At 41.7% G+C, this 15,739-nt stretch overlaps 1 protein-coding gene across 5 annotated transcripts; it reads right to left on the reverse strand.

Annotated features, from left to right (window-relative positions):
* Positions 1-386: 386 nt before the first annotated feature.
* On the reverse strand, positions 387-6,001 carry LOC110774870 (transcription termination factor MTERF5, chloroplastic). Of its 5 annotated transcripts, none has more exons than XR_008922984.1 (5): positions 5,708-5,999; positions 5,229-5,438; positions 3,543-3,758; positions 1,769-3,434; positions 387-783 (listed from the first exon to the last, which is right to left on the reverse strand). XR_008922984.1 is itself a non-coding variant. In XM_021979464.2 (4 exons), exons 2-4 carry the CDS (start codon positions 5,431-5,433, stop codon positions 2,311-2,313), a joined length of 1,545 nt encoding a protein of 514 aa, XP_021835156.1. In that variant the 5' UTR covers positions 5,434-5,449; positions 5,708-6,001; the 3' UTR covers positions 1,298-2,310. The 5 variants fall into 5 exon arrangements, 3 of the variants coding, with proteins under 3 accessions (XP_021835156.1, XP_021835155.1, XP_021835154.1); XR_008922983.1 differs by having other exon boundaries at positions 1,417-3,434; XM_021979464.2 differs by lacking the exon at positions 387-783 and having other exon boundaries at positions 1,298-3,434; positions 5,229-5,449; positions 5,708-6,001.
* Between the last annotated feature and the right edge of the window lie 9,738 nt (positions 6,002-15,739).

Genomic DNA, 15,739 nt, shown 5'->3' on the forward strand with positions numbered 1-15,739 from the left:
AAAGATGGAAAAGTGGTTTCTCTTTCTTTCAAATGGAAAATGTTTTTCCACCTTTGAAAGAGTTGTGGAAATCGCCAAACCAAACAACGTAAAATGATTGAAAAAAACGATTTACACCCTAGCAAACAAAGTCTTAGTGACTTTAGCGTAGCGCATGCTGCGAACCGGTTGTGGCTCCATCATGAAGTCCAAGGTACATACCCAGCAAACTGAACTCGTAGAAGTTAGCATCACATATAAACTTAGGCCGTAGCCTGACTAATTGAATCTTTTGGTAATGAATGGCCTTACCAAAATAGCTAGAACTTCATAAACTAAACAATATGCTCAACAATCTGCAGAAGGATGCATCTTTGAGTGTCATGATAGCCATGGTATCACCTTGGTTTTATTCGTCAATCGTGATGACAAAGACATGGTTCAGGATTTCATGTCGGTTACAGCAACAGAACACCCCTGTATTTGTACTTCAGACTTTTATGTATCAGTTAAGGAGTAACATTGACTACATGAGGAATGCAAATCTTGGGAAATTCATGTACATCCCTTTCTTAAATTAAACTTGGGTTATTATCAGTAAATAATACCGTGTGAAAGACCAACAGGGGAGTGGAAATATGATTAGCTCGTTAAGAGGACTTTTCGTCTCCTGTGTCTTAATTCACACATACGGGCACACTTGAATTTGATGCATTTCTACCATTCTAAGCATAAAGCCACTTACACTTTCTGAGAACCGTTATTCAGAACTTCAGATACCACAAAACCAGTAATCTTTATAATCTGCATCCAAGCACCAGGAAATTAGTTGATTAAAAAACTATAAACACACAAACATCTAGGTTCACTCTTAGGCGCTCGCTCAAGGTTAAAATCTACATCATCATTTGGCTCTCAAGTTCAAAGTAACAAATAACACAATCTACATTCAGTATAAGAAACTAATTCACCAAAATTTAATTGTATGGCTTTGTTCGAATAGATATTGTGATAGATTGTGTTACTCAGGATCATGTTTCATTTCAAAGATCCATCCCACATAAATTTTGGTGGGATGGACCCTAAGCAACAATAACACCCTTCTCTCTTCATTTTGGTCACTTAAATTTCCATGACATAATGCCCTCGGAATACTCCTACAGAGTACTGATGTACTATGTAGAAGGCCCTTCCTACGGCACTAATGCCTTCGGGAGAAAAACAAAGATCAAAAGATAGGCACTTTATACAGCAATGATATCGATGCAAATACCACAATGAAGAGAAACGTAACATCAAATGACGGTTAAAGATGAAAATTTGGGAATCACGTAATATTTGAACATTAGAATGGTGGAAAAGCAAAGACTTCACTAAACAGAGAATATCAGCAACAAAGGCAGGAAAGAGTACAAGGATAACACAGTCCTTAGTTACCTGGAATATTGTTCGAATCAGCTCGGCATTGCTTAGCCGAACTCATGCATGTTTCATAGGTACACCAATTGCAGGCCAAAGATCATATAGGATAACCAAGGAAATATAGTACACAACTCACCCCATTGGACTAAAACATCATTTTTCTCAATTTTTCTGAACCAAATATCACAATGTAGCCTATAGTGAAAAGGACGGACTCGACCCCACTGCTAATGAGTTCAAGATGTGCATATTAAATACTTAAGAAGGTGTCACTGCTTACTGATTACTTGAATCATCAAAGAGACAATGTGCGGCTGTGCACCATGTGTGTATAAGCAGAAGAAAAAGCAAGTTAAGAAATACTTACTCCATCCCATACTGAAGCATCTTTTTTTTAAATCAGATTAATAGACCCACCCCTGAGGGACGTAAGGGGATTCCCCAAGAGTGAGTCTGGCGAAGATTGAACTCTAGCCTCCTGCCTGGAATTCAGAAGCATGGAACACCAAAAATGGCTGTCCCGTATTCAAGTATACGTTCTCCATTTAGTAAGAAACTTCATTACTTCGCATAAAAGTTGGGCCAACATCCACTAACCTATTTTTCTCTCTCCTCAATCCCTGTGCCATTAGCGAATGAATACATGGGATGGCCAGAGTAACATTTAAGGTTGCAAAAAGATTCAGAGAGCAACAAGAACCCACAGTCTGGGTCTTTGGGACAGTCAGATTTATTCTGCTCACAATTCGACTCTAAAGAGTGCTAGATCAATCAGAGTACATTTTCCAAACAGTCATTCTAGTACCTCAAACATTCTCCCAGTCAGCTAACAAAATCCCCTAATAAAGTCGTCTATATGAGCAACTTCGTCATGACAAACATGTCAAAGAATACAGCATCCAATTCAGGCTATTCCGTTAGAACCTGTCCGCCATATCGTTTCAACTTCCTTTTCAAAACCTTTTCAAGGTCATCACTTGATAAAGATAACACTTGGTTCAGAAGCAACTTCACCCCATATTGCCTGACGAGAGCATACCTTGGCTTAATCCTTTCTTCCAAACTATAACCAAAAAATTGGGGAAACTTGACAAGTTCTGATTGGGGATAGTCCATGGTTAAAAAGAAATTCCATTTCGGTATCATGTTCCCGACCAAGCTAAAAGTATACAGGGTTCCATATCTTTGGATCATGGTCCTAAGATCCTCCAAACTATAGCCCTTGTCCAAGAAAAATGCTGTTATAGGCTTTAAGTTTCCTTCGATGCTTAGTCCAAAAGTCTGCGGTGATCTTTGCAGAACAACAGCAACATTTATACCTAACAAAGAAAAATACTCTGCTGTTGGCCGTAAGTTCTCCTCAACACTATAGCTTATTATGTTTGGGCAACGTGTCAGAATCTTGCCAACATCCTGTGCTGTGAGACCCATTTCATATAGGAAATCAACTGTTGACATTAACTTTTGCCTGCTATAGGTAAGAAGGGGTGGAAATCGGTATATCACTTTTGCCCATTTTTTCTTGTCCAAACCCAAGCTCTCCAAGAACTTCATGGTGGGTATTAGGTTTTCATAAAGACTGATTCCACATAATTGGGGTCTCTTACGGAGAATAATGGGTATTTCAGATTTTGGAATACCAAGTTCAAGAAGAAACTCAACCACAGGCCTGACTTTTCCATCCAAACTGTAATAGGCAAAAGCTGGGAACTTTCGAGTAACCTGCTGGATATCTTCAAGATCCATCCCGAGTTCAATGAGATAAATAACATGCTGGGGAAGCTTCTCTGTTGGGACCGACCCACTAACCCGAGCCATAGCCTTAAGCTTCCTGGACTTAACAGTCTCATCAGACATCTTTTTTGATTCTAAAGTTACATTTGGGGAGACAACTTCTGCTGTCACTTTTTCTTTAACAGGCGTATTTGGAAAGTTCTCCACGACATCAACCAAATTACTTCCATGCTCTTGTTGCAGGTTTTCAAGGTAAGGAATAAGAGCATCTCTGATTTCAAGGGTTGACAACTCCCTACCTGCAAGGCAAAAAAATAAAGAAAATATTCTAGATCATGCAACTGCCTCGATGATATGTCAAAGAAGTAGATTGACCTGTAAATGTGATAGCTTTACTGAGGGCAAACCTACGAGATACCGAGATTTATGAATGGAGTGAAGCTGAGACACGAGGTGGTCAATGAAAAGATCTGACTTGTTTATGGTTCTTGATGCAGCAGCACTGCCCAATCCCTGTTTTTTCAGAAATAACGTCAAAACAGCTTTAGCTTCTTCCTTCTCTGCAGCTACTAAAGTAAGAGACACTCCTCTTAAACTCACAGCACCATCTGTTCGCATCGCACCTATTTCTCAGTCCACAAGACATTGTTACCATTTGAATAAAGAAGGACTAAATTATGTACAATAAACATGTAAATGACAATAATAGATTATCACACCTGCTCAACAACAGACTAGTTAAACTCAGAGTTTAAAAAACCGAAGACCCATTGATAAACTTTACAAGATCCAACATCATTAGAAACACATTAGTGAATTCCTAAGTGTTATTCTTTCAAATTACTTAACTTTGTATGTCGAAATAGTAGTACCACACCACTACATGTTTCAAGAAGTCCGGATTACTTTTAAGTCTTATTCTTAAGGATTTAGTTCAGTAAGTTTTAGATTCCCAAGCACAATTGTGGAATTAAGTAGGGCCTAACAGAACATTTTTTTATCTTCGGCTTTTTTTTAAAACGAAAAAACCTTTTTAAGGAGAACTAGTGGAGTATGTTCTGTATCAGTTTGCTATAGAGCCAGCCATTTACAGCTGAAAAATGTTGCTGTTGAACTGAACCCTGAAACCTATGCCCACCCACATTAGCAATCACGTTAGAACCTCATTGCCCCACACAGCCACAGCCCAAAATTACCAATAAAAATACCAAATCAACAATTTATCTTCAAACTCATCTTTCCAATCAACCTGAACACTAAGCCAAGTCAGAGCCCCCTGTTAGATTATAAAATGAATTCAAATTGAACCTCACGCCTAAACGAAGAATTTTGCAGATTTGAAAACCTAAGCCCTTAAACTGATCCTTGAAAAACAACCTTCTCTAAATTGATTCATAGTTTCATACCAATCAAGCCCTAAATGAACCAGAAGGCCTCAACAAAGTTGAGAAAATAAGGTTACCCTGGACCTCAATTAAAGATTGAACGCAAAGTTGGTATGGGCAAAGGATAGAGCTGAATGAGTGGTTTTGCTTTCAGAGTACAATTGAAGGTCCCAGAGTCATCAAGAAAAAGTCCAACAATGTGACAGTCCCCCGTTTGATATTGGAAACATCAAATATGATAAATTCACATCAAAATCAACAAGAGAACTAATTATATCAAAGTTTGCAAAATATATCATTTTTATACCAGCTCATCAAATAAAGAGATGGAAAATTGTGGCAAAATACTAGAGTACATGAAGATTCTACGGTACAACTATACAAGTATATACAATGTCTTTGCTAAAAGAAGTTTTGATTTTACATCACTGGTATCTTCAATGACTCCCAGCTTCCACAGAAAATCCCATTTCCGGGAGTTTTCATGACCTAGATATAATTCAAGGTGTTTAGCAAACAAGTTTATCATTTGACGAAAAAACTCAACTAAAATCCATGTTCACTCGCTAATTTTCGAATCACATTTTATTCAACAAAATACTGGAAATATATTCTTGAACTCCCTAATCAATACAAATTCTGATATATGATGCCGACCGTAACACGAAATTTGTTCAACAACCATTACGCAGAATCTGAAGTGGTTACCTTCAACAAGAGGAGCAGTGGTGTAATGCCGCCGAGAAGGCTTGAAGGCAGCAGAGATACGTAATGCAAATATGTTGCTCGCGACACACACAGCAGGCGGCCCATGAAGTTGTACTCCGTGGCGCGTGACAAGCACTGTCATGTGGTTGTTGCTCAAAACAGCACGGCAAGCCACCACTACCATCGATCCAGGACTCGTTGCCATTGATTCTGCAACTATACTGATTCAATTAAGTGCACCATCAACCAATATACACTTATACAGTACATAGGAATATACAAGACAACAACATGGGTTTATTCACAACTTTCAATTCCACACCAACATAATACAATACCAATTGACAATGAACTTGTTTCTACAACATAGGAAAGCAAAAACAATAATCACCGTATCCATCCATTTTCACCCAGAAATTACTGGCATTCTATACCCAAAAACCCCGCCAAAAAACAAAAATAACTTGAACGATTATTACCTTAAAGCGCCACAATGGGTGGCTGAAATTGCGCACAACCCAATATCCTTAACAAAGACGGAGGAGAAACATAGAAGAACTCGGATAAGATAGGGTGGCGGATAGAGGGAGGAGCGCACAGTTAGCGGCCGTGCTGGTGGAGGAAAGACGGAGACACCGAGACAGTGTGAGGTTGGGTATAGGGAGAGATAGGCGGAGTTGTTTGAATTTGTTTGGGAGGGTTTAGATATGGGGATGTCCAGGTGGGGGAGTTTGGAGAAATTATGGACCAAGGTCTAGATTTTCAGATTAGCAATAACATCACCCTCTCTTTTTTTTGTACACTAGTTCGACCGCCTTGTGTAGTGCGCGCGGCATGCGTCATACACTCATACACCTTTTTCAAGTTAGTTTTTGTTCTGATAGATTTATTTTGATTTATTGCACACAAAATAAGTTTGCATATATTCAGATAAATTCAGTTAAGTTCAGTTTAAAAAAATCAAAAAAAGTAAATTTTTTCAGATATTTTCACGCACAATTAAATTTATTTCAGACAAAATAAGTATTTTTAATATTGACATGTGAATTTTGACTTACATAAGAGTTTGGACTTGTATGATAGTGTTCTCGTGTTCCATGATTGACGATGCATAGGTTAGAAAAATCATTTTATTAATTTAATTAAAATAATGAAAGTATGATTAACGGTTGATTATAATATGATTAGTGATTAATTGGACAGAATATGGACTAAGGTAGTAATAGACAACAATAACTAAGCACATATGTAACACCCTGTGAGGGGGTCGAAAAAGCACGAGCCTAATGCGTGACCTCGTCCCTCGTGGGTGTGACGCTTCTTTTTGTCAAATCAAGTGTAATTGGATTTCCTGTGAGTTTACACCCAATTGACTAGTAATATAGGAGTCGCCATTCAGTTTTTAACGATAATGAGAAAAACTGACAAAACCCGGTTATCATGACATAAAGGGAGTGCAATTATGTTTGACCACGACGGCCGTAGGTTCCTTGTGATCCCTGGTGGTGGGGATCGCTCAACGTACACCCGCAGGGTAGAGATTGAGGGTTCGGGGGACTGTAACTACCGAGAGGAGTACTCGCTCTTCGATAACTCCAGAGGCAGGATATCCTTACTAGCTCAGCATAAATAATTGAAGGGACATGTGTTAACTATTAAACTAATCTGAGTTGATTTTAACAATATGCAACATATAGTACTAGATCGAGCGCGATTATCTGATTTAGATTGTTTTAAGGGACCTAGCATGATAATCCAATTTCCCAAAAATATCATATTTGTTAGGCGTGATCGAACAATCAGATTTACTTAGTTTAACAGTTCATAAAAGGGCGAGGAAAGCAATTAAACCATGGAAAAGGGACACATTACGACGCACCCTTTACAGGTGCGTCACGGTTCTCAGAAAACTAACCACTTTGACTTTGCTATTTCTCCTTTTATTTAACGAATCTCAAATTATGGGACGGGATACGTTCTGTTCGATTTATGGATCGATTGCGACAGAACGCGTGATCAGTTTTGCAGCGTGAGGCTTAGGCTTAGGGGTTTAGAGTCGATACTCAGAATAATAATTGCGTGTTGTTGTCCTTTTCACGTCGAACTTAAGGCCCTATTTATAGAAAAGAGTTCGTGGAAAGATAGAATTGTAGAACTCTAATCCACGAGGAATTAGGAAAAAACACGTACCAGGTATTTTCAGCGCCCAGGCCTGGGCGCCGAAGATTTCGGCGCCCAGAGCTAGGCGTTGAAAATAGGATCTGGGCTGTTTTCCTTAGTCAGATTCGGATTCCTAGAATCCGGAGTATTTGAGATTTAATTGAGTCTTTTAGTGCGTATTAACCTTGTGACGGGATGCGTCTGGGCCCGTTACGAACTCTAGGCTCGTTAGGATTTTAATTAATACGTAACTCTTATTTTCGAATCGTATTAGGAATAGGATTCTCTCGCAATTTCTATCTCATTTAGGATTTATGTTGGAGTGCAACACCTAATTATGACAGGTTTCTATCTTTTATGACTTGCCACTTTTAACAACTACCTATTACGGCAGTTACTATTTTTAGCAGGTTTCCATAAATAGCAGGTTTCTATAAATAGCAGGTTTCGGGTGAAATAAAAAGGGTGATTGAGATTCGTTATTTTATAGGATATGCGTTGTGAAGTGGAGATTTACGCTTTCATCATCGAACCTTCCCTTTCAGGAATGGGGACAAAAGTAGGTGTCTACAGTTAGTCCCCACTTTGACCGAGTCTTGGAGTAAGACGATGGTCAAAGTATTAGACGGAGTGCGTCGCACAAGCCATGGTGACCTGTTTTGGCGAGGGTCTAACGAGCCCCCGAGTGAAAACATTTGACTTAAGGGTCATCACTTGAAGTGTCGACATATCCCTCACGTGTCATTGGGATTTGTCAACGGATAGTATAGAAACTTCCTCACTTTGTCATTGGAAGGATCTAAAGGTGCGCAGAAACTCCCTTACTTTGTCATTTGGAGTAGCTACAGATGTTTTCGAAATCAAAGCTATAAAGTGTAATTGGGCCTGGCCAAGCCCAATCACGAGGTAAAAAATGTTTTTAAAGATTCTCATTTTTAGGGCTAGCTAAACGAGAAAACACCCTTGTTTTTATGGGACGTAAAACGAAGGAAAATCCAGCACATCGTTCTTTTTTGGAAAAAACGGAAAACCAATCTTTGGAAAAAGGGAAAGCTACTCACATCGTTCTTTTTTGGAAAAACGGAAAACCAGAAAAAGTTATCGCTGCAGCGACTAAGGACCTGCGCGGTTAGTGACGCAGACCCCGCCGGCTAAAGATGGCGAGCCTGTCCGCTAAGGGTGGACACCCCGTCCGATAGAAGTGGACGAATCTATTTTTGAAATTTGAAAATAAGGACCTACGCGGCTTGTGACGTAGACCCCGCTGAAGGAAATAATGCCCTTGGTCCAAGTATGCATTCAATGTTAAGTCTAATAAATGCGGTTCAGTATTAATTAACAAGTTGATAATTCAGTGAGATCAAGTGAGCTGAATGCCTAGCTAGAGGCCGCTTCAGTTCAAGTGGAATTAATGATATTAATCCACAGCTTACTCTTGACTGAACCCGTAGGGTCACACAAATAGTACGTAAACGGATCAAGTATTTAATGGCATTAAATACTCCATCTATGGATATTCGGAATCGACGGATCTTGGTTTCAGTGGGAGCTGAGATCGTCACAGGCAAGAAATGAATACTCCGGAAACGATGATATTGCCGGAAACGGAAATATGGATCGTATCGGAAATATAAATATTATCCAAGTCGTAGATGTTGCCGGAAACGGAAACATGGTACGTATCGGAAAATATTATCGGAAATGGAAATATTGCCGGAATCGGAAATATTGCCGGAAACGGAAATATTGTCAGAATCGGAAATATTATCGGAATCGGAAAATAATTCCGGAAACGGAAATATTAAATATTTGTTCGAAACGGAAATTGATTCCGGAATCGGAAATGTTAAATATTGTTCGTATCGGAAATGAATTCCGGAACCGGGAATTTAATCGGAAGCGTATCGTACGAATAAGCATCGGACGAGGCCTGCCGGACGAGGGCCCAGCACGAAGCCAGGCCATCGCCCAGCAAGCCACACGCATCCAACAACACGCCAATGCCTCGACCAGGCCCAGCGCAAGGCCAGTCCCCGCCAAGGCTGGCGCGCGCGCACAAATGGGCTGCGGGCAGTGGGCCTGTGCGCCGTGCGCACAGCGTGGGCCGCAAGGCTTGCGCATGGGCGTGCGATGCTCGTGCGGTGCGTGTGTACGTGCTATACGAATCCTAAAGCTATCGGAATTCGTGCATAGATTAATTCCTAATCCTAAAAGATTAAATTAATTATTTAGAGTTCTAATAGGATTCTAATTAGTTAATTAGTATTCTAACAGGATTCGAAATCCTTTCCAAGGTTCTATAAATATATGCCTAGGGTCATAAATTTATATACAAGTTTTCAAGTATTCAAAACTAGGATTTTTAAGCAGTAAAATCAGCCATAACTCTTGCCCATTTAGCCGAAAATAAGTAGCACCTTAAGGGCGATTCTAGTTGGTCAATCTTAAGGCGGATCCGGACGTGCTGTGGACTATCTACGGAGGGATGACACTTGGAGTCCTAAAGACTTGTTCTTGTTCGGTTCGGGCGCAGCTAGGGAAGGCACGCAACAAAGAGTATGCATCTAAACTATGCTAAATGATTATGTGTAAATAATATGTTTTCCTGGCTTTATGGTTTTTCCGCATGATTTATGAATTGTCATATGTATCATAACCTAACACCCGCCGGCTAAAGATGGCGAACCTGTCCGCTAAGGGTGGACACCCCGTCCGATAGAAGTGGACGAATCTATTTTTGAAATTTGTTTTGTGTTCATTTTTTTTGAAAATAAGGACCTACGTGGTTTGCGCCGTAGACCCCGCCGGCTGAAGATGGCGAGCCTGTTTCATTTTGTTTTTTGAAGATTCTATTTTTCGAAAACCGAGGATCTGCGCGGCTAGTGACGCAGACCCCGCCCCCTGAAGGTGGGCGAGCCCTGTCCGCTAAGGGTGGACATCCCTGAATTCGTTTTTTCTTGATTTGGAACTCGCGTGGTTCGTGGCGCGATCTTGCCTGATCGAGGTGGGCAAGTCTCTATTTTTTGTTCATTGTGATTTCTTTTGAGATTTCCTCTTTATCCATTCTTCGTAGGAACGAATTCTTCCAAGGGATGCTCGGATTTAGTTGTAACCTGAACGTGGGTTGACAACGGGTTTAGACGGACCTCTGTCTTGCGACCATCTGCTTTCGTGGTTTCGAGCTAGTCTTTACGGCTCGATTTTTGCCACTACTTGGTCTTTGATCAGAGGACCACGTACAAGTGTCAATGACGACCCTTTTCTGAGGTCGAACCTGTTCTTTTGAGATCATCCAAACATGGGACAGCGTATAGCGTAGTCCGGGAATGTGATTTCGATTGCGCACTTTTGTTGGAGTATACTTTTCGCGAGCCCCCAAGCACTTGGGCTTTATTAGTCATTTTTCTCATACTTCATAACGTCTTTTAATCATGTTTGGGGTCGTGCTCGTATGTGCGAGCGACCTTTCATAGTGGTGTGCTATTTTGGCGAAGTCGTGGGGTGCGACTTCAGTCTTTGGGCGACAAGGTTTAATATCATCCGGTTTATCTTGGCCCGGATTAATCTTTTGACAGGCAAACATTTTTTATTTGAGAAACCAACGACTTAACAACATTTTTTGGTGTTTCGAAGAATGACCTTGATATTTCACATTTGTTTTGAAAAGTGTACATATATGTTCCTGGAGACAAGTCTAAGTTTCGACCAAGTTTTACTATTTATTTTTGCTGTTTGGGAGCTTAAAGGTGCTTTTGGGCTTGATCTTAATTGTACATAGGGCCTCGTGTCTAGCAACACGGTTTTAAGTCTTTTCCTGTTCCGCGTTTTGTGAAATCTGGGCCTTGGGCTGCATTTTCGGCGCCTGGTCCTGGGCGTTGAAACTGCGCCCCAGGAACCGTTTTCTTTTTATTATTATTTTTTTTAGATCGTACCCGTTTTTTGCAGATTTGGCTCGTGGAACGGCTTAGGCTCTTGGAAACTCCTGCCGATCCTAAACATTATCGCCCTATAGCTTTGGGTAACCGAAAATATTTGCACCGAGGCCAGGACGAGGCCGAGTGGGCCTCCTTTTTTACTCATGGTATCGGTTCTATTAAGTGGGTGGTACCGTGGTGGGGTTTGACTACTATGACGGGGGGTTCTGATGTATCGGTTTATGTTTCTTTGTTGGGGCTATCTCGGCCCACTTATATTTTCCCTTACCGAGTCATGCGTCAATACGGTTTAAGGCAGACTATCCCCTTTTCCGATACGGTACCACCTAAAGTAGCGGCCTTTTCACAAGCACGGGTTCAAGCGTGGGCTAAGTATTATGATGGTCTCCCGCGTTGGGCCGTAGCTACAAATGGCTTTGTGGGTCTTTCTGAAAACTACAAGTTCTGGATGAGCTCCGATGATAAAGCTGTGAGGACCGAGGCTCGAAATGGGGAGCCGGCTGAGCTTTTGATACCTCGTATTCGTGTTAAGTATGAGGGTCCTGATTCTGCCAAACCTCGAACCCATGGTATTAAGATTGTGAAAGCTCGTCCTGATCGAAAGCGAAAGGAAGTTCCTCCCCGTTCCAGTTCCAGGCCTAAAAAGATGCCTAACATGAAGGGGCTTGCTGTTGTTAAAAGAAATGCAAGCTCTCGCAGAGATCGTCGTCGGAACAATGTATGGGTTAGGAAGGCTCAGCCGCCTGTAGAAACAGTGACTAGTCTAGTTGATGATAATAATCCTTCTCCCACCATTGTCTGTGCCCTTGAGGCTGAGCGGGCTGTAACTGAGAATGTTTCTGAAGCCTTGGCATCTTTGGAAGTTAGTGTCCAGGAGCCGGTTCTTATGGAGATTGACATAGGGGCAGCGCAGAAGACTGTGGGGGTGGATCCTGCGAACATTTCCCTCTACAAGACTTTATTTGATGATCCGGAAGAACTAGAGTAGTGTAGTTCTTGCTAGGGTGTAGGTGCCCTTTATTTATTTCAGTTGTGTTTGTTTTTTCATTTCTTAGCACTTTGTTTTCCTTCTTATTATTTTTCAATAAAGGCGTATTTTATTTTTCATTTTTTTGTTTCTCATCTTTTTTATATTTTTATATGTCTAACACTTTTTTCACAATTTATATATGTTTTTTTTTATTGGACCGAATCCTTGGTAAGGATTGCCTACGTATCTTGTCAGAATCAGGTCGCGCGTAGTTCTAGCTAGAATAAGTTCTAGGATGCCGGATTTTAATAGATATGCCCTGAGGTGGTAGCATATTACTTAATCGGTCAAATGAGTGAAGTATTATCATTATTTTCGTCTGCTGTTTTTTGTTTGCCGTAAGTCGCGTAAAAAATGAAATTCGAGTACTTTTTTGTATGGCTATATTTTTTGGTGAGCCTATTTGGATACGTGTTGTACCCCCCAAGTGTTTGTTATTTTTCTGTTATGTGCGGATAAAATGACGAGCACTTCTAAAAAATTTAGGCAGGCAGAGAGTTTCAACGCCCAGGCTGGGGCGTCAAAGATTTCGGCGCCCAGCCCTGGGCGCTGAAAATGATTTCTGGCGGTCGTTTTTGACGCTTTGCTTCACGTGTTCTTGCATTTATTTCTTTTTTTTCGTTTTAGTGCTATGCCTTTTTACTTGTATAAAAATTAATTTTGAGGCTATTTCGGAGGCTTTTTTGACTGTTAGCGTGAGACGCATTTTTGTCCGGATTAATTTTTTTCTATTCGTGACTCGAAACGGCTTTGAAAATGGAGTTAGGGTGCGGGAGTTATGAAGATCTTTGTGTAGGCTTTTGGGTGGGTTTGAGGTGCGTGTCGTTTTTGAAGGGTATGATGGGGTTACATTTTATTAATTCCCTTTTTAAGCAACATTTGCATTTGTTTTGGATTTTGATTTCCTTTGATTTCTTTGGGTTGCAGGGATTGACTTTTATGATGACACTGGTTGACCTTTATGTTTTGGGGGTATGAAGGGGATGGTACGGTTTATTTTGTGGATTTCGGGAATTGGTTCCTATGACACGATTTCAAGACCGAGTGGGTCTCGTTTATTGGGCCTAGAGTGGGCCGCCTCTTTATTTTTGTGTTTTGCAAGTACATTTGGTGCTTACTTTAGAATAAAATTTTAGGAGAAATATTACGCCTTTATTAATTTGGAAAGTAAGGAAAACACACTGAAATAAACTTGACCTATATTCTAAGGGGTCTTAGGACCATCTAAAGTCTTTATTATTTTTCTACCAATCTAAAGAACTACTAGGCGCTTTTTATCAAGGTGCTCTATGTGGCTCAAGCCTTGGGTTTAGTCTCGTAAAACTTTGGTCCTTCACCGGTACTCATCTCGAATTCTATTCCTTTTGCATTGACCCACTGATATGTCTTCACCCATCCGTTCTCGATCTCTTCTAGTGTTGATGCAGGAGCGATTAACCGGGTTGGATCGAATCCTTCATCTTGTAAAGCTAGGGTAGTCATCACAGTCTCGTCCTCCATAGGCCTCGATTCGTTAAACAATGTCCATAAATCTTGGTTGTCCAATATTTCAGCTGTTTTAGTCTTGGTGAGGTGGGGTGCCTCATCCAAGGTGTGGCAGTCATGAAAGATTTCAAATCCTGGTTTTAGCAAGCCATCCTGAACGAAGGGTTCAGGGAAATCACAGCATGGGTGTCCTTCTCCTTCCCGAACGAACATCCCGTTAAGGGTTCTTTGATACGGGGGAAGGAGGGTGGTTTGTTTGGCCTTGTTAAGGCGTAGCCCAGACAGGCGGTCAGCAATATCTTCCTCCGTTGGTTCATAGCCTAAGCCAAAGGGAGTAGATTTGTTGGGTAAAGGATGGAATGTGCATTCCTTCTTCCTTATGCCCAATGGGGTTCCAGGGAAATAACCTTGAGCTAACAGCATCCTAGGGATGACTCGGGATGCGTGCGGGTCTAGGAATGCTGGATCATAGTCTTCGATGAACTGGATTGTTTCTTCCATTTGAAACCCGTAAAGGTCGTCTGCAGTTTCGGCCGTTCCAACCATAGTACAACTGACGTCGAGAGAAGGGGCGCGGATTTCTAGTATTACCCCGTTATGGTTAAGTTTAACCATTTGGGCAAGGGTAGAAGCCACACCTCCTAAGTCATGGAGCCAAGGTCGCCCCAAGAGGAGGTTGAAAGTGGGCTTGATGTCGATTATTTGAAACTCCGTGGTGCGTGCCACAGGTCCGGTTTGTATGGTAAGGTTGATTTTCCCAACACAGGCCTTCGAGAGTTATCATAGGCTCGTACCCCTTGCGTGGAGCTTTGGAAGTCATCGTTTCCTAGCCCCAAGCAATGGGCGGTTCGCAATGGGCAAACGTTAACCGCCGAACCGTTATCTACGAGCGCTAGGGGGATGTTTTGTCCTTTGTATCCAACTACTAGATAGAGGGCTTTATTGTAAGCACCCCCCTCTTTGGGCAAGTCTTTGTCAGTGAAAACTATGGCCTTTTCTCCGGCATCTCTCGTGACGTGGTTAACCAATGAGTCAGGTGTGATATCTGTAGGTACTGAGATGAGGTCGAGTGAGCGAATAAGCTTTTCGCGATGTTCCTTTGAAGTACACATGAGATCCCAGATGGTAATTTCGGCTTTGGTTCTTTTTAGTTGTTTCGAGAGAGGATTTTCAATGACTTCTGCGACGGTGGCGTGTCGTCCATTCTCAAGAGTTTGCCTAACTGGGATATCGTCCATAGGAGGTGGGCGAATATCTGGTAGGTATATCCTTCCGGATCGGGTGAGGTTGTCGACCTCGGGCTCCTGAGGGGTGGTGTCGATGTGAGCATACCCGGGCCAAGTTTCAGTAAAGAGGTCCTGGCCCGACACTTGAGATAGGTAAATATCTTCAGCATCATCATCCCACACACCGCACACTTCTCTCTCGATTCGATCCATAGGGACCACAGCGAGTGGTGCACCTTGAGGCGTAATGTACACCGTGGGGTCGAAGTTCTCATTTTCTGGTTGGTCGAGAGAGATGTGACAAGAGCCGAGTGGGCTCTTGTTGTTGTTGGGTTTGCCAACGTTAGGGAGAGGTATTACTTCATCCTCTATCATGTCCTGGATCGTATGTTTTAGATTCCAGCAGTTTTCAATGTCATGCCCATTTCCTTGATGGAATTTGCAATAAGTACCTTCGACCCAATATTTTCCCTTGACAGGAGGGTCACGGGTGGGGCCTATAGGTCTCAACTTTCCTTGATTGGTTAGTCTTTCAAAGGCTTGTACCAAAGTCGACCCGAGTGGGGCAAACTTTCGGTCTCGGACCCATCTTCCAGGGCTTCTTCGGGCGGGAGTCTCCTCTACGGCATGGACTTCTTGGGCTTGGGATGTGTTGCCCCTGTTGTAGGTATTGCT

The sequence above is a fragment of the Spinacia oleracea genome, chromosome 6 (assembly GCF_020520425.1).
Source record: "Spinacia oleracea cultivar Varoflay chromosome 6, BTI_SOV_V1, whole genome shotgun sequence".
Taxonomy (NCBI): domain Eukaryota; kingdom Viridiplantae; phylum Streptophyta; class Magnoliopsida; order Caryophyllales; family Amaranthaceae; genus Spinacia; species Spinacia oleracea.

Coding starts and splice junctions, on each gene's coding strand:
- LOC110774870 (XM_021979464.2), bottom strand. CDS start 5,433: ATGGCAACGAGTCCTGGATCGATGGTAGTGGTGGCTTGCCGTGCTGTT. Junction 3,759..5,228: donor CACTGCTCCTCTTGTTGAAG/GTAACCACTTCA, acceptor ACTGAGAAATAG/GTGCGATGCGAACAGATGGT. Junction 3,435..3,542: donor TAAATCTCGGTATCTCGTAG/GTTTGCCCTCAG, acceptor TTTGCCTTGCAG/GTAGGGAGTTGTCAACCCTT.